General features: G+C 36.0%; 1 protein-coding gene across 1 annotated transcript; it reads left to right on the forward strand.

Annotated features, from left to right (window-relative positions):
• The first annotated feature begins 11,448 nt into the window (after positions 1-11,448).
• Positions 11,449-23,988, forward strand: LOC141720441 (uncharacterized). The gene is made up of 13 exons (XM_074522863.1): positions 11,449-11,871; positions 12,978-14,124; positions 15,672-15,890; positions 15,992-16,227; positions 18,399-18,473; positions 19,774-19,845; positions 19,928-20,026; positions 20,127-20,195; positions 20,264-20,378; positions 21,438-21,506; positions 21,727-22,066; positions 22,217-22,340; positions 23,072-23,988. Exons 1-13 carry the CDS (start codon positions 11,734-11,736, stop codon positions 23,807-23,809), a joined length of 3,441 nt encoding a protein of 1,146 aa, XP_074378964.1. The 5' UTR covers positions 11,449-11,733; the 3' UTR covers positions 23,810-23,988.
• The last annotated feature ends 1,309 nt before the right edge of the window (positions 23,989-25,297 follow it).

A 25,297-nucleotide genomic window follows, 5' to 3' on the forward strand; every position in this document is an offset into this window, starting at 1 on the left:
TCTGGGCTGAAGCTATGCAGACTGCTTGTTTTACTCAAAATGCAACACTCATTAACAAGCATGGAAAAGCACCATATGAGATGGTGAAGAAAAAGAAGCCAAATCTGAAGTACTTTCATGTATTTGGATGCAAGTGTTTTGTTCTCAAGACTCATCCTGAACAGCTATCAAAGTTTGATCTAAAAGCTGATGAAGGAATCTTTGTTGGATATCCACTTTCCATAAAAGCCTTCAGAGTCTATAATTTGAGAATAAAAGTGGTCATAGAATCTATCAATGTCTCTTTTGATGACAAGAAGATTACTGATCTTGAAGATTTTATTGACCATGATCAGCTGAGATTTGAAAATGAAGACTCAAATTCTGATACTGAAAATCCTGACAGTCTAAGTCCTGATACTGTAAACTCTGATGGATTAAACTCTGATGTTATTGAAACTGTGGTGACTACGCCAAAGGAAAATGCACCTATGCAGGGGGAGCATACTCAAGATCTTACCACATCTCAAGAAACATCAGAACATACATCTGGCTCTTCAAGTTCTGATTCGTCAAGTTCTGATAAGCCAAGTTTTGATAGTGCTGAAAATCTTAATTCTGAAAAATTCAACTCAGAGAGCATAGTTTCAGGGGGAGCATCAGAAAATGAAAATGAAGACAGTATGGATCATGGGGGAGCATCCAGTTCTAAAGAAAACTTCCATCTGCAAGAAAGTGGACAAAATCACATACACCTGATTTGATAATTGGAAATCCTGATGCAGGTGTCAGAACTAGAACAGGTACTTCAAATGAATGTCTTTACAATTCTTTTCTTTCTCAGACTGAGTCAAAGAAAGTGGAAGAAGCTTTTCAAGATGCTGATTGGGTGCAAGCAATGCAGGAAGAGTTAAATGAATTTGAAAGAAACAAAGTCTGGACCCTAGTGCCAAGACCAAAGAATAGATCTGTTGTTGGTACAAAGTGGGTATTCAGAAACAAAACTGACAGTGATGGCATAATTACAAGGAATAAGGCAAGGCTGGTTGCAAAAGGATATTCTCAACATGAAGGAATTGATTATGATGAAACATTTGCACCAGTTGCTAGGTTAGAAGCCATAAGGATATTTTTGGCTTATGTTGCTCACAAAAAGTTTACTGTCTTTCAAATGGATGTGAAAAGTGCTTTTCTCAATGGAGAATTGGAGGAGGAAGTATATGTTGAACAACCTCCAGGCTTTGTAGACTCCAAACATCCAGATTATGTCTACAGGCTTGATAAAGCACTTTATGGACTTAAGCAAGCTCCTAGAGCATGGTATGAGACTTTAGCTCAGTTTCTTCTGGAAAGTGGATTCAACAGAGGAACAATAGAAAAAACACTGTTCTACCTCAACCATGGAAAGGACTTACTTCTGGTCCAGATTTATGTTGATGATATCATTTTTGGGTCTACAAATGACAGACTTTGCAAGAAGTTTGCCAAACTGATGCAGTCAAGGTATCAGATAAGTATGATGGGGGAACTTAGCTATTTTCTGGGCCTTCAAGTCAAGCAGAATGAAGAAGGCACTTTTATTTGTCAAACTAAGTACACCAGAAACTTGCTGAAGAAATTTGGAATGCAAGATTGTTCAAGTGCATCCACTCCCATGGCCACTGCAACAAAACTGGATAAGGATACTGGTAAATCAGTAGATATTACTGATTACAGAGGTATGATTGGCTCTCTACTCTATCTAACTGCTAGTAGACCTGATATCATGTATGCTACCTGTCTTTGTGCAAGATTTCAAGCAGATCCAAGAGAACCTCACTTAACAGCTGTGAAAAGAATTTTTAAGTATCTTAAAGGAACAGCTGATCTGGGATTGTGGTATCCTAGAGAATCATATTTTAAACTAATAGGTTACTCAGATGCAGATTTTGCAGGTTACAAAATTGACAGGAAAAGCACAAGTGGAAGCTTCCAATTTCTTGGAGGCAGATTGGTTTCTTGGTTCAGCAAGAAACAAAAGTCAATTTCCACATCAACTACAGAAGCAGAGTATATTGATGCAGGAAGCTGTTGTGCACTGATTCTTTGGATGAAGAATCAGCTACTGGATTATGGGTTAACATATTTCAAAATCCCTATTTACTGTGATAATCAAAGTGCTATTGCTATGACAAGTAATCCAGTTCAACACTCTATGACAAAGCACATCAGCATCAGGTACCACTTCATAAGGGAACATGTGGATGAAGGTACAGTGGAATTGCACTTTGTTCCAACAGATTAACAACTAGCAGATATCTTCACAAAACCATTGTGTGAAGCCACTTTTACAAGATTGGTAAATGAACTTGGAATGATTTCAGGTTCTTTCTCTAAATCTGCTTAGTCTTATTCTGTGTTATCAGACTTTATGATCAGTATTTACAGAATTTAATCTCTTTGTGTATTCTGTGATTAATTGATAAATGTGTTTAAGTACTGACTGTTGTCTGATATATGTTTCTAAACTCTGATAAGTGATATGTCTGTTTAAGTAACCATTCAATCCTATGAGGATAACTGTGCTAGATGCTGACCTAGCAGTCTTCAATAAACAAATGATCCCATGTAAGAAGTAATTATTTCTATGGAAATCTATTGACACAAGCAAATTCTGATAATAGAGCTAAGTTGAGTTTACTTTGTTTATCTTATTATTAAGTCACAAATTAGAATAATGCTACTCATCTGTTAAGTTCTGATACTAGTAATTCTGCTGAATGCACTAAGTGCTGATAAACCTCTCATATCAAAAGGAAAAAGCAAAAGGATCAAAGAATAAAATCAGGTACTCCTTTGAGATCTAGAGTAAAAATGTGGAAGGGACGACCCAAGTGCATTGCTGGTATTAAGTAAATATGCATTAGAAAAGCAAAATATTTTCTTGGTGACTTTTTACACTCTATGATTACTGGAGAAATACTCTAATAATAGCATAAATTCTGATAAGCAGTCGTGACTCACTTACACTGAGAAGCCACTATAAAATGGAATTCAAAAAGATGCATAAAATTAGCACAAAATAGTTGAGGTGGACTCTAGCATGAACTCATTCAACATTAGGTTACAGAATAATGACAGCTCTTTAGCAAAGTTTTAATTATGCCTTATTTCTAAGATGTACTGAAGTGAATCAGACTTTATTCTTTGTCTGAAATTTAGCTTAATGCACAGCATCTCGTTGAGCGTGGAGAAGCATTGGGAACCCCAATTTCTTTCTTCGGAGCCGTTTCTTTTCCCCGAAATTCTAAGTGAGGTCATAATAGTCCTTTCTTTCGAAGTAAACTTTCAGCATCGAATGAGAACTTCTCTAATTAGATCCATTTTGTTTTGAAAAAGGATTGAAACATCCATAAGAATGATGAAAGTTACTGTGGTGGTCCGTGTTGTTTTAGATAAACAGTCATTGTGTCACTTTGCACAAATTCTGAGGACAAGTTCTGGTTGCATGTTCTGATGATTAAGTTCTAAAAAATATAACTTAGAACTTGTATGAGGACTTACTAAGATAGGCATTCTTTTTTCGAGTTAAGAAATTATGTTATGATGACTGTTAAGTTCTGATATAAGTCTAAGTTCTGATATTCCAGTCTAATTCTTTACTTGACTTATCTGTGGATAAAATTTTATAACAGTCTCGGTTCAAACTAGATTTATGTTGAAGTGGAAGATTAATAGTCACTATGGTTAGGGTTAATGGTATTCGTACTTGAACAGTCAACTTTTACTTGCTTCTTGTGCGCATTAAATCATGTTTTCTCTTTCCAATGAATGTTTTTCTTTTTCCAAGTCTGGGGAGACGAGGTAGAATAAATTCTATCTGTCAATATTAAATTCCTTTGCGTCTCCTAGCATTCTCTTGCCTATATAAGCAACCACTTCACATCAGTCTTTCCATCAAATCTTTTCTCTCAACATCAACTTACCTTCATACTTTTTCCTTCAAAAACACCATGGTCAGATACAACATGTTTTTGAACTACCAAAACTTCAATATGGAGCTAAGCTGTGCCGATTGGTAGCAGGAATGGCACGTTACTGCCATTCCTGATGAGATATGGGACTCTGTCCCACAGGAGGTACTCACCCACCTCCTGTTCTTCTATATGGACTACCATCGCCATCTGGAGCGATTGGAGGAGGAAAGGCTGGAAGCTCTCCACCAGCAAGAGCGAATCATTCGACTCGCCATCTGGTTTGTCGAGAGTAGGAAGAAGAAATGATTTATTTTCTTCTTCCTGTTTTTCTTCATCATCAGCCTTGCCCTGCTTCTTGAGCTAGGACTAAGGCTGTTGATGTTAGGTCTAGCAGCTTAGGGAAATCTTGTATAAGTTCTGATGTAATTTTAATTTCATGAATGTATTCACTTGATATATTAATGAAATTTGTTTTTGTTTCAAGATTTTGTCTCTAAGTTATTTTGTAATGCATTGATAAATTCTGATAACGATTCATATTCTGATGACCATATAAATTATGTTTTCATTTAAGTTCTGATTTTCCTTTTTCAGTACTTACTCACTTGATTTATCTTGGTCATTTTCACTTGTTTTATTTTCAGAATATTAATGATGCAGTGAAAAATAATTAAATCAGTGGGAACGGTTTTAATTTTGAATTAAAACTGTTTCTCCTTAATTAATGGAATATCTGGGTAAGTGGAACGGTTTTTCCTTGAAAAACTGCAAGTGGGTAAGTAATGATTACTGTTTTCTCGCGCCCAATAACTATCCGTTATTACTGCATGTCTGACAGGTGTCCAACGGTAATATTTTTTTTCAGAGTATAAGTACGACAGAGAGAGGATTTTTTAATCTTTTATTTCCTTTCATACTTTTTCTCTCTACTTGCTTTTACTCTCTCTCTCTCTCTTCTTCTCACGTTTTTTTTCATACAGACATTTTATCAAACACCTACCAGACACTCTTCAATCTCAACTTTTCACATGGCACCCAAGGACATAATCTTCAATGGAGCAAAGTTTGTTCCTAATAACTTCTCTGCTATCCTTCACACATCAGAGGCACCCTCTGAACTTCATTTCATTCAGGATTTTCTCACTAGTTCTGATATTGGGTACGCTCTAACTGAGCCTGAATCAGTCTCTGGAGTTCAAGTATTGGAGTTCTGGAGGAGTGGAGTATATGATGATGGTGGTGCTCAAGGGTCCCCGAGTATTATCTTTTCATCAGGGGACAATGAGTATGTTGTGACTTTGTCTACGGTTCGACAAGCACTGTATCTACCTGAGAACTGTGTTTATTCTACTGTTGACGAACCGGTTCTTCAGAACATGATGGCCAATCTAGGATATGAGGGAACATTGGCAAAGCTTGGCAAGTTGAAGAGATCTTTCATAAGGAGGGAATGGAGTTTCTTCTTTGACTGCATTACCAAGGCTTTTGCTAACAAATGCTCAAATTTTGATGCAATTCCCATATTCAGCCAAAAAATCGGGTATGCTCTTATAAATCACACTGATTTTGATTATGCAAGTGCTGTCTTAGGTTTTATTGGGGATAGGATGACAGAAGATCGAAATACTGTATATTTTGCCAGATTTTGTCAACTTATTCATAGGTTCTGTTGTAATCAGCCCCAAAATTTTGGTGATTTAGTTTCATCCTTTAGACTAGCTAAAAGAGCTTTCACTGATTTATTATCTACTGATAATAAGAAGGCTGTGTTAAGACCCCTCTTAATACCTTTATCTGTCAAACAAGCATTAATCACCTATGACCCTGTTAAGTACACTGCACTTTATCCTGATGTTCAACCATCAGAACCTCATCCCTCAGTATCTACTGTGAAGTCTTCATCTTCCAAATCTAAGAGGACAAAGACTGATTCTCAAACACCTCAAAAGAGAAGAAGGATTGCCTTGAGAGATGAATCTGATACTGAGGACCAGGTTCCTTCTTCAGAACCTGTTGTAAAAGAAGCTGAGAAAGTGACTTCTCACAAGGATTCTGGAATTGGGGGATCTAGGCTTCTCAAGAGGCTTAGAAGAATGACAGTTTCTGAAACTCCCAAGGAATCCAAATCTTCAAAGAGATACAAGAAACAGAGGGCAAATAGGCCAGTTTCAGATGATGAAGAGGAAGCAACTAAGGAAGGGGATCAGGAATCTCTGATCTCACAAGAAAAGGAATTTGCTAAAGTCACTTCTTCTCCATCAACTCCATCTAAGGAAGCTGTTTCTGAAAAGGTCAACACATCCTCTGTATCTCCTGTTGATCCAGGCACAAGTGCTGATATTGATGTTCAAAACTTGGTTATGCCTGAAGTAATTCTCTTAGAAGCTCCAACAACAACTAATCCTTCAACAACACCTGTTACTGATGTTGTTCAAACTCCAGAGTTATCTACAACACCTCTGCATCAAGATGCTGATGATCAGACTTTAGGTGAGCATCAGGATATGGCTGTTGATCAGAACTTAGAACCATATCAACAATTAGAGGATGCTGAAGCCTCCATTGCTACTCACACTGTTATTTTATCAGAAGATACTGATTCTGTAAGTTCTGATGCTGCAAATGCTGGAGATACTGGTGATGCTGCTCCAACTGCAGATGCTGATGAAGCAGGTCCTTCAGGACATGCTCCTCAACAGACTATTCTTAAATCTGAACTGGTTAAGAAGTTTGTTACCAGAGAAGCTCCAGTGCCTTGGAGTGAAACTCCTGCTGGACGGGAGTGGACTAAGGAATGGAACTCAGTTTCCTGTGTTCCAAATGAGATTCATCTTGCTGAGCACTTGTCTAAAGCTGATGAAATGTTAAATTCTGATGATTTCAAAACCCGGCTTCGAGTCACTGCATTGAGTACTAGACATCTACAAGGTCTTCATTCAACTACTCATGCAGAGCTACACAAGATTCAGGAAGAATTTATTAAGCAAGGAGAAGTTTGGAAACTTGACAAGAAAAGGTTCTTCCAACCTACCTTTGACATGATTGCTAATATTGAGAAGACTCAAGAAAAACAACAAGCTCAGATTAATGATATTTTGACAAATCAAGCTTCTCACCAATCTCAACTTACTGAAATCCAATCCTCGGTGGAATTGCTTGTCTCTCTCCTATTACCTGCTGATGCCAAAAAGGGGGAGAAAGTAATTAAGTCCAAATGCAAGACTGACAAGACACTGAAAGGGAAGGATGATGAAAAAGATGATCAAGGAAGCTCTGGAATGGGTAGAGGTCATAGTCTAGGTAGAGGATTCACATCAAGAAAAGCTGAAATCACAAGTCACAGGACAAGTTCTGATACTGGGAAAAGAATAAGTTCTGCTACTGGTAAAAGGATAAGTTCTGATGAACTTTTAGATCTTGATGAGGAAATGTCAAGACAGTTATTTCTTCAGGAAAATCCAGGAATGGACTTGGAGAGTTTAATGGAAGAAGAAGCCAGGCTTAAATCAGAGAAAGTCACATCTAAATCTGAAGCTTCTGGTAAAAAGCCACTTCCAAAACTCAAAGGCATTGTGATCAAAGAAAGGACAAATACTGAAACAACATTGGCTAAATCACAACCGCAGATAGATCCAAGATCCAAGGGTAAAGAAAAGGTTGGTGAACCTATCAAGGTTTATGTACCTCCTGAGGATGAAGAAATTACTGATGAAAATGATGATCTTGCTCTGACTTCAAGAAAAGTTCTTAAAACAACCTCTGACATGGCTCAAGTTGTTCAGAGTTAAGAAACTGTGAGTTCTGATATTTTGAAGAAGCAAGTAACCTCTGACATAGCTCAAGTTAACTTGATATCAGAAGATAGACCAAAGACACTCCTACCAGGATTCACTAAAGCAAAACAGACTCAACCTTTGAAGTCTACTACAAGTGGTTTTGAAGCTAGAGTAGTTACTGGAAAGGAAGCAAGAGATAAAACTGGATTGGGAAGTGCTGATGAAAGAAGAATACAGAACACTACCAATGATCCAACTTCCTTGAGTGAACCAGGTATTGGAGCAACTCCTGAGAGATTGAATCAACTAGAATCTGTACAAATGGTTTACCATACCTACTTGAAAGAATACATCTTGTTGTATTTCATGACAGATGGTAGGGTTTATCATATAAGACAAAATGCCATTCCATTGAAATATTTTGAAGAACTGGAACATGTACTATTCTTACTTCAAGTGGATGACAGAATAACAGGAACTGCTGCAAACTATTTGAAGGATCAGATTTAGAGACAAAAAAGGCTTTATTCTGTTAAGTCTGACAGCATATATGTTCCAAAGTACAAAGATCACAAGGATGATATAGTTGAAATGAAGCCCAATTCTGCTCAAATTATAACTACCTTTCTAGGGTATAGGGCTGTGGAATTCAATCTTGAGTCTGATAAAGCTTATTTGATCAGACTGGATCAGGATATAAGAAAAGAAAAGATTAATGATCTCAGGGCTGCAATCTTTCAAATTGGTGAAGATACTGCAGAGCTTAAAGATGCCAAAATGAGAATGATTGATGAACTTAGATATACTGAGAGATGTTTGTTGAAGAACTATCTCAGAACAACTCCTGACATCAGAGAGATCAGAAAATGAAGCCAAGTCAAAGATCTACAACTGCTTAAATTCTGATATTTGTACAGACTGAAGTTGTTATCAGAAGTTGAATATTGGTAAAGCTTTAAGGACTGTAAGTTGTAGCTATCTAGTCTAATTCTCAAGCATTTGTACTTAATGTTTTTGACATCATCAAATATCTGTTAAACTTGTATATTATGCTAATTTATAAGTTGGGGGAGATTGTTAGATATATTTGATAATGTCATGGCTAATATGTTTTATGTTTAGTTTTCAGATCTTACTTAACAGGACAAATCAGTACTTAACTGGAAATCAGTACTTATACTGGAAGTCAGGACTTAAGGATATCAGTACTTATATTATCAGGAGATAATCATCAGAAGTTGGATATCAGAACTTAAGTGCTGAAGGACGATTAGATAAGGGAAGTAGCTGATTAAAGAAAAGAAGATCGAGATAAACATAAGAAGAGATATGCATGAAGAAGGAGTTCTGTGAAGAATGGAATACTTGGAAGAAAAGATATCTGATTGATATATTTTAGGAAGCAGAATTATATTCCATATCAATTAGCGAATATCTTGTAACTGTGTAGTATATAAACACAGACATAGGGTTTACACTAGATGTGTTATCATTATTCGAGAAGATTATTCATTGTAACCCTAGCAGCTCTCGTGATATTTGTTCATCACTGAGAGGTAACAGTTCCATACTGTAACAGAGTTTATTGTTTCAATAAAGTTTGTTTTCTGTTACTTACGATATTAAAGTTCGATTTGATTGTATTATACACTGTATTCACCCCTTACAGTGAGTGTGACCTAACATATCTCTAGTGAAAATATCAATCCACCATAAAGTTTTTAAACACCTGTTTATTTACTTTTTGTTCTTGAATACTATTATTGTTTATCCGCACTTAAGCATATTCAAACACAGTTATATATTTTTGTAAGAAGTTTTCAAAATTTCAAAAAGGAACCAGAATTTCATTCAACCCCCCTTCTGTAATTCTGTTGTTAGATTGTTAGGGAATAACAATCACTAGAGCCAACAAGAAGTTTGTGATGAGATCCTAAGCTCTCATCATTAATTCTGTATTGTGAACCAAATTAAGAGTAGCTTCAACCTCCAGATTTGATTGGCTAGCCAATACTAGATAAATTATGTTTGGATGCTGAAATGTTGAAGCATCTAGATTTACACTATCCAAAGAAGCATAATTATTAATTGTGAAGTATAAATCGTACATTTATGTATAAGTAGTTTATTTTATTTTTTTATTTCATATAATTTAATATAATATTTGGCCATTTCATTGTGTTGGATGACGATATTAAATTGATGACAAATAAAAATATATGAGTATGTATTTATGTATATATGTGTGTGTATGTGTGTGCGTATGCATGTATGTATATATATATGTATGTATGCATACATGTATGTATTAATTTATATATATGTATATATTTATTGTATTATATGTATGCATGCATGAAGCATAAATAAGTAGTGTTGTTGGAGTTGTCATGCCTTATACTATTCTAAATCACCAATAGACTATTTTTTTTAATAACATTTAAAAGGAATACACCAAGAACAACTCCAATAAAGTCTTAATATGTTTTTATAATTATTATTATAAAAATGAATTCTAGTATTTTAGGATATTTTATCGTATCTCCACTCCAACAATATTCCTTATATGTGTCGTTAGTGTTTTGTGCCCTAAATACAACAATATTATGTTTTGTTTATAACATTTGGATTATTAATATTTATGTTCTATCGATTATTTTCTTTATAATTTATTATGTCTTAATTTACTGCAATATAAATATTAGACTAATAAATGTAATTGGAATATGATATGCAATCTATATTTCTAAGTACGTGACTTATAAATGAGATAATTATGAAAATAATATTAATATTGCTAAAGGTCCGTAATCGAGTATAATTATTAAGGAACAATAATAATGCATTAAGACTAATATGTTTATTGACTGATGATCACATCTCATTAATCATAAGTATGGTGATACTAAAGTCGAAAACACATGCACATGTAAATATACATGATGTTCGGTAGACCCGATGTGAGATTCTACATGTCTGTTATGTCATAAGTAATTTTCACAGAGATAATAATATAATGATTGTTAGACTTGAAATCATTATAATTATATACGAGAATTAATGTACTTTGATTATATTAAAAGTTATATTTGACCAAGGTAATGATAAAAGTGTAATTTAGATATATGATAAATCGTATGAGAAATATGATTGATATATAAAACTTTTACCTCCCTATTTTAAGAAGTGATATTATTGACCTATTGTGTGAACTAAATTATGAAATACATGGACGCGCTCAAATATTTATTTGATATACTCATTGATCAAGGAAATCTGAATTAGAGTATAATAAATATGATACATTATATAAGTCTAGTTTAATATGGTTAAATGGATTATATTATAGTATACATTTTTCATGAAATGTTTAACTGATAATCAATTTAATTATTATTATTTAGATAACAATGATATATAACTAGATGTCACAGATTATTTATAATTTTAATATGAGATGTTAAGATTGTTATCAATATAATAATAACCTACATCATTGTACAAAAAAAATCTTGAAAAATATTTAATTTAAATTCAATTTTGAATTAAATTGGAAATTCGAATATTTTTATTTTAAAATATTTTCCGAATTCTGATTTCCTTGGTAAAATCAATCTCAGACTGTCAAATATTTTTGTTTGTCGTTCAATTTTGCGACTGCTAAAATTTTAACTCTCCCAAAATCGACCTGGCCGATACACACACACATGATCGATGTGTACAATTATAAATCGTGTAATAACAGTCTCCAACTCGGACGTGACTCAGTAACTCTCTCTCTCTCTCTCTCTCTCTACATATCTCTCTCCCGATCGACCCCCTCGTCCAATCCCTAGATCCCTCCCCCAAATTTAACAATCCCTCACCTCACCCCCCCCTCAGATCTTCAATTACATCGTCTCCTTCGATCAATTTAACCTCCAGATCGATGGATTCACCTCAATTTCACATTTCGATCTGTTGAATTTAATCGTCGATTTGATAATTACATATAGCAAAGAAAGGTGTAAGTTGTTGTAGAGATGGCAGGGGGTCCGAACCTGGAGCAATTCGAATTGTATTTTCGAAGAGCGGATATGGATCAGGATGGTCGGATCACTGGACCCGAAGCTGTTGCTTTCTTTCAAGCCACTAATCTTCCCAAACAAGTCCTTGCTCAGGTACGTTCCACCTTTCGTAATCTCGTTAAGTTGCGTGTAGCTGCTTTAAGTGAAAATTTTATTGTTTTGTAGTTGATTCGATGTGCTGTATTTTGTTATTATGTATTCAGTGAAGTTGTAGGTATTGATTTTGCACCAGGGTTCTAAAACTTGCTGAAATTTGATACTAATGAATATGTAAAGTTAATTGGAGAAATGTAAGCGGCGCTGTGCCATTTTCTGCTTTTGTCTTTGTAATTGTGTTTTAATCGAGCTGGGTTGTAGGTTGTGCCATACATTGCTACTCCTATATAAAATATTGATTAGTTGTTTTGAATCAGAATTCAGTATTTGCTTGATGGTAATTGGCACAAGTATTATGGTCAATTTGTCGTAAAAGTCGTTAAGTTAGTTAAATTGTCACCAATTGTTCTTATTACTACTGTATAGGTTATCTTATCATCGATATAGGTGTTAAGTAATCTGCTGGTTTTACAATATATTATCGATTTATTTGTTACTATATATGTATTGTATGTATCATATCATATGAATTTACTGCCGGGGATCGATGAATCTATTTGGTAATCAGAATCCATAAATAGTATGGTTAGGCTGTTGATGCTACAAGTACTAAATGTTTTAAAGATCCTCAATGGCTCTATGTGCAATGATAGAAATCTGGTTTTATTAGGCTACATCTGTTTTATGAGATTTAAGCTATTTCCTGAGCATTCAGTTTCAGGTTAAAAGTAGTTGGTACCACCCGTAGAAAAGGCTCGTTGATATTTCCAAAACTCTCTGTTAGATTGATTTAACACCGTTGAGTTTTTAATTTAAAAGGGTATACGAAACTAGATATTTTTCCCTGTACGGGTTCCAGTCTCCAGCTTTGTTTTAGTAGCCACCTGGGATTTTCAAGTGATCTAGTTGCATCTTGATAGCATTATAGTCAACCCCAGTATATATGGAAATGTACATGCCACGTGTATCACTCTAATAAGAATGATAGATCATAGAATTATTTTTTCCATTTTAATTATGTATACATATAAATATAATCCGAAAAGGGATTTTTATGTGTTTTACATGCTCATACTAAAGACTTGCTCTTTGGCCCTATACAGATATGGACACATGCAGATCAAAATAAAACTGGGTTCCTTGGTCGAGCAGAGTTTTATAATGCTCTTAAACTTGTGACTGTGGCTCAAAGTAAGCGAGATCTAACCCCAGACATAGTGAAAGCGGCATTATACGGGCCTGCTTCAGCTAAGATTCCTGCACCGCAAATAAATCTTGCTGTTTTGCCAATGCCTCAGCCAAATATCAGGGCTGGCACACCCTCTCAGCAGTTTTCTGGAACTGCTCCAGTGACATATCAAAATACTGGCACTAGAGGTTCACAGGGTTTTCCACCTCAGCAAGGCCAGGGTTTTATACCTCAGCAAAACCCTGGTTTTCCGCCTCAGCAGAACCAAGGCATGAGACCACCGCGTCCCCTGCCTCCTGATAATGCAGATTCACAGCAGGGTGTTGCAAATCAACGATGGCCTGGTGGAGGTACTATGGCTGCTGCTTCTACTCCCCCAAGTTCAAGTATTTCAACTGACTGGCTGAGAGGAGGAACAGGCGGTTCACCTGCTGTGGTAACTTCTCAAGTTCCTTCAGGTGCAACTAATGCCTCCACAACCCAAGTCGGACTTGGGCCGGCAACCTCAGGATCGATAATTCATCCTTCCCCCTCTAAACCAAATAATTCAGCTTTACCTGCTAGTCAGGTGGGAGCTAAGAATTCGAAGACATCGACAAATTTAGGGAACGGCTTTGCATCGGACCCGGTGTTTGGAGATGTCTTTTCTGCAGCCCCAGTTCAAGTAACACAAAAGTCTGCAGTTCCTGCTGCTTCGGAAAATAGTTTACCAGTCTCATCAGCCAGTTTTCCTGCCCTTTCTGGACCCCAAACTACATCCGGGCCAAGTCCACCGAGCCCTCTGCAAAGTGCACCTGCTCAGGTGCCCACAGGCAGTCAGAATCAGCATCTTCCGTCTACGATGAAAGTTGGCCAGCAAGTTTCAGTGCAACCCTCCAATGCATACCCTGCAGGTGGTAAAAGTCCGGCTTCCGGCCAGCCCAATGTACAATGGCCTAAAATGACCCAGGCAGCTGTTCAAAAGTACAGCAAAGTGTTTGTGGAAGTAGATACTGATAGAGATGGAAAAATTAGCGGAGAGCAGGCACGTAACCTTTTTCTAAGTTGGAGGTTGCCAAGAGGTAGAACATGTTATAACACTTCTCTTCGATCTTGCTTGATATGTTTTACCTTATTTTGGATAAACCATACTTTTTGGTATATGCATAATTTGCCTTCATCATCACTGACTGATTCCATAACTATCAAAAGATTAGTAGATACATCTAGTTATTACTTGCGGGTGTAAAGAAATGGAATGGTTATCATTAAAGTGAATGTAACCTGCAATCATGTTTCATGAGGTCACATCATCATTCCAAAAAATATGCCTAATCGGTAATAGCAATTAGAAATTGAAATGTCGTTCTTCTATTCGATATCAAATTTCTCCACTTTTAAAAGGTCATCATAATGTTCGCAAGTTCATTCCGCAATTATTGCAAGGAAAATGACTGCCTTGTGTATCCTCGATTCTCGTACATCAACTATTTCTGCTACAGCTCGGCTTGTAAAAGTTAAGGTATCCATATTTTCTAGTTGACAGCTTGACAGATTGCAAATCACAAAATAATACCACCCAGACTTCTGTTTTTGGTGTATTGAATACCTTGTTAATATATTGATCCCTTTAACTAAATAGTAAGAGATGTCATATGTGTTCGAGTAAATAGCTCTTCTAAAACCACAAGGCATTAAGTAGCAGGCCTTAATTAGATCATAGTATGTTATGTTTAACACTTTCCTTCACTTGTACGAGTTGACAAACTGACCAGCAAATATGTACAGTTCATTTAAAGTACTAGGGTTAGGATCTGCTCTTCTAGAACCTCGAGGTGTTTGGAGAGGGCCTTTATTGCATCGTTATCCTATGTTCAACACAATATAAGTGAAATTCTTAAAGCAAAGTGACATCATGATACTACATAGTAACTCATGATCATTTCAATAGAATACATGCTATCTTGAAATCATCAAAATTATATTTATATTTTGTGTTGCATTTGAAATTTGAATGATGGTTAATTGGTTACCCAAATTTGTTGAAGTGGATGGATGGTAGGTGGTAGAAAAATGGTATTGGTTGCTGAGTAGGTAATCCTTTCATCCTTTATAAATTTATATTAAGACTGGATTGGTAAGTATATAGGCTTCTGCAAATTTGTTCTAGTTTGCTAATAAGAATATGTATGCTGACATACGCATTGCTAAAAGGCAGCAATTTGGTTTTTTACCAATTGGAACCTATATACTTTTTACAGTATTATAGATGATAGCTCTATCAAATTGTTTCCTGAACACTTCCAGAATTTAATGTTAATCTGTTGACAGTTCTATAAAATCGTGACAATTTTCTGTCTGGATCACAAATGCAGTGACAAAACTATTGTTTTAAAAAAAAAGAGAATGATCACTGGTCAAGAGAAATCTGAATGCTGCCATGGTGAATTAGGAATTATCTGTAGAAACCATTATTAGTGACTACTTCAATTAATACGTGGACTTGGAACAAACCATGGGTTTTCAACTCTTTTTTGCGGTGCTGCATAGACTGGACAGACATAAGCTTGATTCAGACTGATATTTTTATTAGGCTCTAATTATGCTCTCTCTTCTGTAATTGTACTAGAGATCTTAAAGCAAGTTTGGGACTTGTCCGATCAAGATAATGACAGTATGCTTTCTTTGAGGGAGTTTTGTATTGCTCTCTATCTCATGGAGCGGTTTAGAGAGGGCCGCCCTCTTCCATCAGTGCTCCCAAGCAACATCATTCTTGAAGATGCACAATTTCCGGCTACAGGTCAACCTGCTGTTGGATATGGAAATGCAACTTGGCGACATAATCCAGGTAAAGTTTCACATCAGGTGCCCTTTCAAAAGTATTATTGTCTAGTTCACTTCAGAGATGCATATCTATTAAGTCGTGTTATCTTACCAAACTTTAATTAGGTATGCAACAAACTCAAGAGATGCCTGGTACACGTTCAGTTGCCCCTGCTGCTGTAGGTAGGCCACCAAGACCAGTTCCGGTTCCAGTTCCACAGCCTGACGAAGAGAATGCACAGCGTAGTCGGCAAAAACAAAAACTTCCGGAACTTGAAAAGCATCTGGTGGACCAACTGAGTACAGAAGAGCAAAATTCGCTGAATTCTAAATTCAAAGAGTTAACTGAAGCAGATAAAAAGGTTTTTTCTAGTTCTTTTATCTGGTATTATAGTTTGGTCTTTGAAATAACACGTTCATCCTGTTGGATCCCTGCTCGGATCTTAGGGTTGAAAGTCGTACAGGATCAAAATGGGGTAGTTCCTACCATGGTTTCATGCTGAAAGCATCTATGCTTATTGAAACCTTTCTTACACTTACGAGTAATCTGAGTACCGTCTTGAGAAGAGTAATATATTCTAATATATGGCAAGACAAACAAAGGCTTCTCTGGTCAAATATGTTTCTTATAATAAACTAAATTTCTTTTTACATTCTTATGTGTTTATAAAGTTTTTAAATAAGTAAATATACAGTCCTTGCATGTTAAATTTTAAGGAAGTGGGATCGCTGGGATAGTGTGAAAAGAGGGCTCCATCCTTGCGAAGGCACAATTGTTAAATGTTTGGCTCGTCCAAGAGAGCACATAGTAATATATAATTTTTCTATTGATAGAGTGATGATGGATGATGTTAAGAATAGGATAAAGAAGCATGACTGCATTGGAGTGTATAGATATGCTACTTTGGAGTGTATTAATACCATGTCATTTTAAATTTCAAACCACCAAAAGGAGAAGCAACTTTATGCATCTAGTGAACCAACCTAGTACAGCAGAGCAAATTTCGCTAAACTCGAAATTCAAATAGTTAACAGGGGTATATTAAAAGTTTTTTTTTTCTAGCTTATTTGTCTGTTATCATAGGTTGGTCTTTTAAATTAGATGTTCATCCTGTTGGATCCTTGTTCTTATCTTGGGCTTGAAAGTCGTACAGGATCGATATGGGGTAGTTCTTCCCTTTCATGCTTAAATCATATATGTTTATTAAAACCTTTCTTGAGAGTAGTCTGAGTAGCGTCTTTAGACAAGTAATATATTCTAGTATATGAAAAGACAAACAAAGGATTCTGTGGTTGAATATATTTTCTATAATAAACTATAATTGTTTATACATTCGTGTGTGTTAATGAAGTTCTGTAAACAAATAAATACACAATCCTTATATGTAAAATTTAAAGGAAGTGGGGATGTCGGAATAGTGTGAGAAAAGGGATCCATCTTTACATAGGCACAATTGTAGTAGTCGGGTTTGTTCAAGAGAGCACATTATAATACATGACTTTCTTATTGATAGAGTGATGTGGTGGATGTACGTATAGGATGAAGAAGCATGACTACAACGGAGTGTATAGATATACTATCCTGGAGTTTATAGATACTGTATGATTTTTAAATGTTAACCAACCAAAAGGAGAAGCAACTTTATGCTTTGAATTGGTTTGTGATAAGTAATGTCGCAGCCTCACAGGTATAACTAAATTGGAAACTCATGACATGAATGTGAGCCTGCACAGAATCTTGCAGTATACAAAATCAGTTATCATGGCTCCAAGTTGAGCATTGAAGCTAGTCTAGAGTACCTTGAGAAGACTCCTTGACAAGTCACCCGGCTGGTCGTAAAAAGTCGACAAGTCATTTATTTGTGTATACTAGATTTAATGTAATATAGAACTTAACACATCAATTTCTCAACTTAAATCGTATGTAATAGAATAATAGGTTCAAGTTATACAAAATTTTTACATAACATCAAAATATCAAACATGTCTTGGCAAATAAAACCATAAGTGATGACAAAAATCAGGCAAAGTCAGCAATCTCAATATCATGTATTCATCTCCATCTTGTGTATTGTCATTGGTTATATCGGGCAAAGGTACACCATAGACATGGTTATCATGGCGCCAAGTCGAGTCTTGAGGCCTTTGACGGCCTAATAACTATTGTAATAAGTAATAACTACCAAACCCTGATTCAATTTTACTGCATTACTGGATCATTTTTACATTCAAACAGCACCTATTGTGCTGATCTAAGGTATGATATATTTTGCAATGTCTATGAAGTCACCACCATTTTTTGTACTTCATATTTAGGAAGCAAAAAGCAAATATCTGTTGTAGAAGGATACTGAATATTTAATTTTGTTTCAAAAATAATAACATAAGACGACTCATTAGTATATTAATATTACTTGGTTGATGTAGAAATTTTAAACTCATCAATGACAGACTCTGAGGCTTTACATTATTTTTAAGTTCTGTCTACCATATGAATTTCAAATCTCTAATTGACTCTTCTTATCATGTATAGGTAACCGAGTTGGAAAAGGAGATAATGGAATCAAGAGAGAAAATTGAGTTTTATCGTACCAAGATGCAGGAACTGGTGGGTATTGTATTTTTCTTGGAGCTTAGTTTACTCATAAATCCTATATGCTCATTAGCTCTTCCAACAGTTTTGTTAGTTTTGTTAAAATATCTCTGCTTTTGCTTCATTTTTACTTTTTTTTTTTTTAATTTAATATTTCCAATAGGGATATTATAGAAATGCTTCTTTTTTACTTGCTTTTGCTTATTTTTTGCTTGCTTATTTTAATATCTCTGTTTGACTGCATGCATGTTCATGTAAAATATGTTGTTATGGACTATATAACCCTATCACAATGTCTCTTTATTACAATCCAATTTATGTTTAGCTTGGTATAGGCGTAGACTTTGACATTATGTGCAAATGGTGCAAAATTCGAATTTGATCATGTGTTTTAGCATATTACAAGTGGTCCTACTCTAATATATCTGGCTTTATAAAAGAACTAGTTTATAACCTCGTGTAATGCATAATAGCTTCTTATAGTTGTTATTTTATTAATTGAATTTCTAAAGAATAATAAGTAGGCCTAAAGATGTGTTTCATTTAGAATAAGTATTTATAATAATTAGGCATGTTAAAATAGGTAAATAACTTTTAAAATAATTAGAACCATTAAATATGTTTTAAAAATAAATATGCATCTAGATCTTTAATTGAAATTGTTACAACAATTACTAGGCCTAAAGAGAAACATGTTGAGATGGGTAAATTACTTTTTTAATATAATTAGAACCAATAAAATATGTTTTAAAATAAATAGGCCTTTAGATAGACCTAATTAAATTGGTTTTAAAATAAATAGATTCCAAGTAAACATGTCTCAGAGATGTATTTTAATAAGAATGGTCAAATTTATTTTAATCAAATTATTTTTTTACAGTAATTAGGGATTAAAATAGATTTAAAATAAATAGATCTGATACTGGGCCCAAGTACCGTCTGACCGACCCACCAAAACTTTTCATGTTTCTGCTTTAATAAAATGGTATAGATGTGCAAGTTATTTTCAAAGTAGAATTATAAGATTTATCCTAATTATAAAGCCGAAATAGTAGATAAGAATCAGTTTACTCTTTCTGTTTGTAGGAGTCATTTTACTCTTTCTGTTTGTAGGAGTCATTTATCACTACTACAGTACTACTTATTTTACGATGTCATCAACTCAAAAAAAAAATGGATTGTGGTTTTAGGTCTTTGTAATTAATCCATGATATCTAAGGACTAAGAATGGTTTAGAAGAAAAAAGAATCAATTAAATTAATTTTTTCTAAATCTTTTCATTGTCACTGTCTGATACCCTATCATTTTGAGCCAGATATTGTACAAAAGTAGATGTGACAGCCGACTAAACGAGATCACAGAGAGGGTCTCAGCTGACAGACGAGAGGTATTTCTTTACATCAAGATAAAGAATCAGCTCACTTTCTGAGTATATTTGGAATAAATTTATTGGATTGAGTTTGGTATAGGTTGAGGTACTAGCAAAAAAGTACGAGGAGAAGTACAAGCAATCTGGAGATGTAGCCTCTAAATTAACTATTGAGGAGTCCACATTTCGAGATATACAGGTAAATGATGCACTACAATGTGGTTGAGTAATGCACTTGAATTATATACGTATCTCTAAAACTTTTCTCAGATGTTTTAGATTGCACTGGTTTTTTGTAGGAGAAAAAAATGGAACTATATAGGGCAATTGTTAAGTTGGAACAGGAGAGTGGTGCTGATAAAATTCAGGTATCTTACATGACCAACTTTTTAACAAAATTCTCTGAACATTTAATCTAATCTTTATACCTACCTAGGTTCGTGCTGATCGAATTCAGTTGGATCTTGAAGAACAAGTAAAAACCTTGAATGAGCGTTGCAAGACTTATGGACTAAGGGCCAAACCAACTTCTTTGGTTGAGCTTCCATTTGGTATTTACTTTATCACAACAAGTTGATATTAAGATAATAAAAATGCATAATTGGTTCTAGCTGAGGCTCTGTTTTTTAACTGCTTTCTTCAAATTATGCAATCTTTATATACCTGCTCTTCCTACTTCGGGTTAAATACAAGTCTCTAGATAAGTGGTATTGGTGAAGGCTGTGTTGACTTGTCGCAGATGGATTTAGTTTTTTTAGACAGGTTAGTATTTAGTGATTTCTTTAGATGCAATCTGTCTCCCCATAGGGATGCCGTGTGGGGCTCTGTCGTTATAGAATCTAAAATTGTAGTTGTCATAACCATGAGTGATAGAATGTCCACAGGACCACATCCTCTGAAACAATTCAAGTTGAATAACTAACGGATGATATGGTGGTCACTCTTGAATCTATTAATGTACAGCTCTATTGCTTATTCTTCATATTTACTTGATCAAATAGCTGCCTGGTTAATATATATATATATATATATAGAGAGAGAGAGAGAGAGAGAGAGAGAGAGAGAGAGAGAGAGAGAGAGAGAGAGAGAGAGAGAGAGAGAGAGAGAGAGAGCAGGATACATCATAGAACCAGATAAACCAGGGAACTGAGAGAACCAAAGGTTTGGCACTTCTAATATTTAGGGCTTCGGCATACTTTGTTGTGCAGAAGCAGAACCTTTGGTAGTTAGAGTTCTCATTCCAAGCAAAGGCTATCTATATGTGAATCTTATTTTTCCTGGTCGTGCTTCTCTTTTTAGTTGGTAATGGCTGAAGGTTTTATTTTCATTTGTTGGAAACATGTGCAAAATATGGTGCAAGTGTGGGTTTGCATAAGTCCTACTTTAGTACAGAATGTATTCCCCCACAATAAAGGCGGATTCTGCAAAAATGTATAGAATGCTTTCGACAGAGTTTCTTATTCTGTATAGTTACAGAGTAACTATTGTAGTTGAGCCTTTTCTTGTGAAGTGATGAGCTTCGTTAATTTAGCTTTGCCTTCTTTAATTAATATCTGATTTTGTCATGATTTTATTTTCATTTATAATCTTTTTAATATGAACGTGACAAGGTTGGCAACCTGGTATTCAAGAAGGAGCAGCTGATTGGAATGAAGGGTGGGATCGTTTTGAAGATGAAGGTACATATATTTATCTATCTGCAGCAAGTCTAATGACCTATAAATGGCTTGTATAGACAGTTTTAAAGCTCTTGATAGCTTTCTTGTGATGTTTAGCCTAAGATTCTGCAGTGTAAACTGATCTTGTGAAATGAAGCTGTAGTGGCCTTCTATTCATTTTTCAGATATGAGCAAGTGGCTTGAGTTTCTTGTAATCTTGACAAGAAGTTGATTTTTGTAGGATTCGAGTTTGTTAAAGAGCTCACTCTTGATGTGAAAAATGTTATAGCTCCTCCCAAATCCAAAGCTCCATTGGTTAGAAAAGAAACGTCTCAGACAGATGAGAGGGTACCTGAACCATCCTCTAATAATAGTGGAAAGCCAGAAAATCTACGAGATGGAGAAAGTAACCCGAAGCATGAACCCGAAAATACCCACAGAGAAGATGACGTTGCAAGAAGTCCACTTCATAGCCCATCTAGCAAGAATGCTGTTGAAAGCCCATCTAAACACTTTCAAGATTCCCCGTCCAAAAGGGGAATTAATTCAGATGGTTCACCCCATGCTACAGATATGCAGAGGTAGGGTATTTGGTATTTGATGTTTGTAATTGTGTAGTCTACCTGCACTGTAATACTTTAAAAACTCTGAGCGTCTTTTTTGGGGTTTTTGTGGGTGTTTGTATTATATTTTTCTTTAACCTGAAGGAATATATGTGTAAATTACTGTAGTGAACATGGGGGTTCCGAATCTGTGCTGTCTGAGGATAGAAGATTTGATGAACCAGCCTGGGGTTCATTTGACACCCACTATGATACAGATGCGGGCTGGGACTTCAATCTTGATGCGGCCAAGGTCAGTGAAAAGAAACTACTTTTGCATGTTTTAAATCACTTTATTACTGTATAAAATAGCAAAAATCACTAGGCGGCAGACATGTTGAGTGTTGACTCAGTCATGACCTGACCTTTATTTTTTATTTTTGCTAAATGACCCTACCCTTATTGTTAGTGTTCAATAAAGAGAAGGGTTTATAGGAAAATCAGAGGAAATCTAGGAATGAGAAGAAGAAAAGGGTAGATAACTGAAAGAAATCACGGAGATTAGAGAGATGAGAAGATCTTAAATATTTTTAATGGGATAAGTTAAGCTCCATAATGTGTGTAACATTGATCTTTAGGACACACAGTGCATATTCAGTAATTACAACTGAGTGCACTTTCATCAACTTGTTGTAAATAAACATGACTGTAAAATAACTATTGAGTAAGCAAAGTAGCAAACTATTGTAAAATTAGAGAAATATTCTAAGACGACTTTTAAGGTCAACATTTTCAAAAGAAGTCAATCAAATACGACAAAAATTTTGACCTACTCAGAAGTCTCCTCTCACATTGATATTTCATTACGGATAAATATCTTAATGCAGTACTCAAATACATAGACTATAGTAGGAACCAGCATCTGTGCAGACTGCAGACAATATATGTAAAAACAGTTCTTTCTGTTTTTTGTGTATTACATGGTACTGAAATTACAAAAGAAGATGTTCTGGCTCACTTGATTTTACCTCACTGTCCTTGCAGGATTCAGATCCTGAGCGACACAATGAATCTTCATTATTTGGACCTGATAGCTGGGGTCTAAACCCCATAAGAACAGAGTCCAAAGACATAGATAATGTATTCCAACAGAAGAGTACCTATGCTTTTGCAGATTCTGTTCCAGGCACCCCTATGTCTATTTATGGTGCCACACCCCACACAGATAACTTGTTTGAGAAAAAAGGCCCCTCTGCTTTCACGGATTCTGTTCCAAGTACCCCTATGTCAAGTTATGGTAACTCACTTTATTCAGACAACATGTTTCAAAAGAACAGCACATTTGGATTTGCAGATTCTGTTCCAAGCACCCCAATGTATAACAACACCCCTCGAAGATTTGATGAGAGTTCAGAAGATCATTCTTTTGACCTCTCTAGATTTGATTCCTTTAATGACAGTGGACTTTTTCCATCACGAGAGTTCTCAAGGTTTGATTCTATGAGCAGCACTAGAGACTTCGATAATGACCATGGTCCACGAGAGTCCTTTGCAAGGTTCGATTCCTTCCGAAGTACGGCAGACAGTGAGTACAATCCTGTCTTTCCAGCTCATGATTCATTTGCGAGGTTTGATTCCATGCGCAGCACTAAAGACAGTGAATATAATCAAGGTTTCCCATCATTTGATGACACAGATCCATTTGGATCAAGTGACCCATTTAAGATATCAGTTGGGAGTGAAACTCCAAGGAGAGAGACCGATAGTTGGAAAGCTTTTTAGTGTGTGGAATCATATTATTTTGTGCTTACGCAGTCTTTTCTTGTGAGGTTTGGCAGTATAGTGTGATGATAGCTTTCTTTTATTTGATTGAATTATGCAACAATGGGATAAGGTCTAGTGGGCCCTGTATTTTAAATTTTGTTTTGAATAATTATGTTCTATTCATCATTTGTTATTTACATAGAGGTATGAAATTTTGTATAATATTCCTGCACTAGTGAATTTGTATAAGAAAAAAGCACCAAGTTCAATTTATGAACATATAAAGAGTATTTTAGTTATAGAATAGACCATGTGAAGCTTGTAATGGTAAAATCTGTAAGAGTTCTATCATATTTGTTTCTACCCGATGATTCTTCACTGCTTTGCTCCTTGTCAAGTTCCTTCTTTTTTCTGGTTAAATTCCTTGTCGACTTTTCATGTGCATGTGTGATGTATGGGTGTCCTATTTCTGAGAATGCCTTGATCCTTTGCGGTGGCAGGCTCTAACTTTCTGAGAATGCCTTGTCCTTTGAGGTTGCAGGTCTGCCTCGCTAACCTGAGTGCCGTACTCTCGGATGCCAACCCAGTGCACCAAGAGTAGCGGATTAACGTCCGCATGGCAGGCACCTAATGGTCAGCACGATCAAAAACTACTTTGCCTGGACAGAACATTGGCAACAATTTTAGGAAGAACCTTCGCAGCTGATATACGGGCACCAAATCTCAGCGGGCAGCTTCTAAAGCTGACAGACTTGGGAACTATAAAATAGGGAACATTATATTAAGTGATCGGGTATAAGCATCCCGATCTCAGCTAGGGTTCAACCTTGCTATAGAGTGAGCTAGGCTCATTAGAGGAGCCGGGAACCGGCCCAATCCGGATGAGCCAGGCTCCTATGGATAGTCGGGTTCAGGCCCCAGTCCAGAAACGAGTCAATCTCCCGGCTAGAGTTCAACCATGTCCTAGGGCGAGTTCGGCTGATGGGAGGAGCCGGGTCTATCCCAACCCTGACACAAGCCAACCCCATATACCACCAAGGAGGAGCACGTGAGCACGAGTCTGGGCACGTGACAATGACATATATCAATACCCAACAAATTGGGACAAACAAGACATAACAAATTGGGACAAGCAAGACATGCGTCAACACACCCTTGGTATAGTCTAAGGCGGTCCTTACCTAGACACATGTATGAAATCCATTCGAGTCAGGCGTCCTCCGCCCCCAGCAATAAATGACCCTGATCTGAAGTCCTCCGCCCCCGGCAACAAACGACCCTGATCTGAAGGTACCAACCCAAAAACCCTACCCTTGGTTATAAATAGCCCAAGGGGAAAATAATTATGAGTTGCGCTCTCTTCTACACACTCATACACACACAACTACCTTACATTTTTATCTTCATAATTTTCCCAAAGTGAGTTCTTACTCTCAAACCGGAAGCGCCGCGGAACTCAAACCCCCATTCGGTGTTGTTTTACAGACACCCAATGACAGCTACACC

The sequence above is a fragment of the Apium graveolens genome, chromosome 4 (assembly GCF_009905375.1).
Source record: "Apium graveolens cultivar Ventura chromosome 4, ASM990537v1, whole genome shotgun sequence".
NCBI lineage: Eukaryota > Viridiplantae > Streptophyta > Magnoliopsida > Apiales > Apiaceae > Apium > Apium graveolens.

Excerpts from the sequence above, each read along its gene's own strand:
- LOC141720441 (XM_074522863.1), top strand. The coding sequence starts at position 11,734 with ATGGCAGGGGGTCCGAACCTGGAGCAATTCGAATTGTATTTTCGAAGA. Across the intron at positions 11,872-12,977 it reads CCAAACAAGTCCTTGCTCAG|ATATGGACACATGCAGATCA; the intron begins GTACGTTCCACC and ends GGCCCTATACAG. Across the intron at positions 20,379-21,437 it reads TTTGGTTGAGCTTCCATTTG|GTTGGCAACCTGGTATTCAA; the intron begins GTATTTACTTTA and ends GAACGTGACAAG.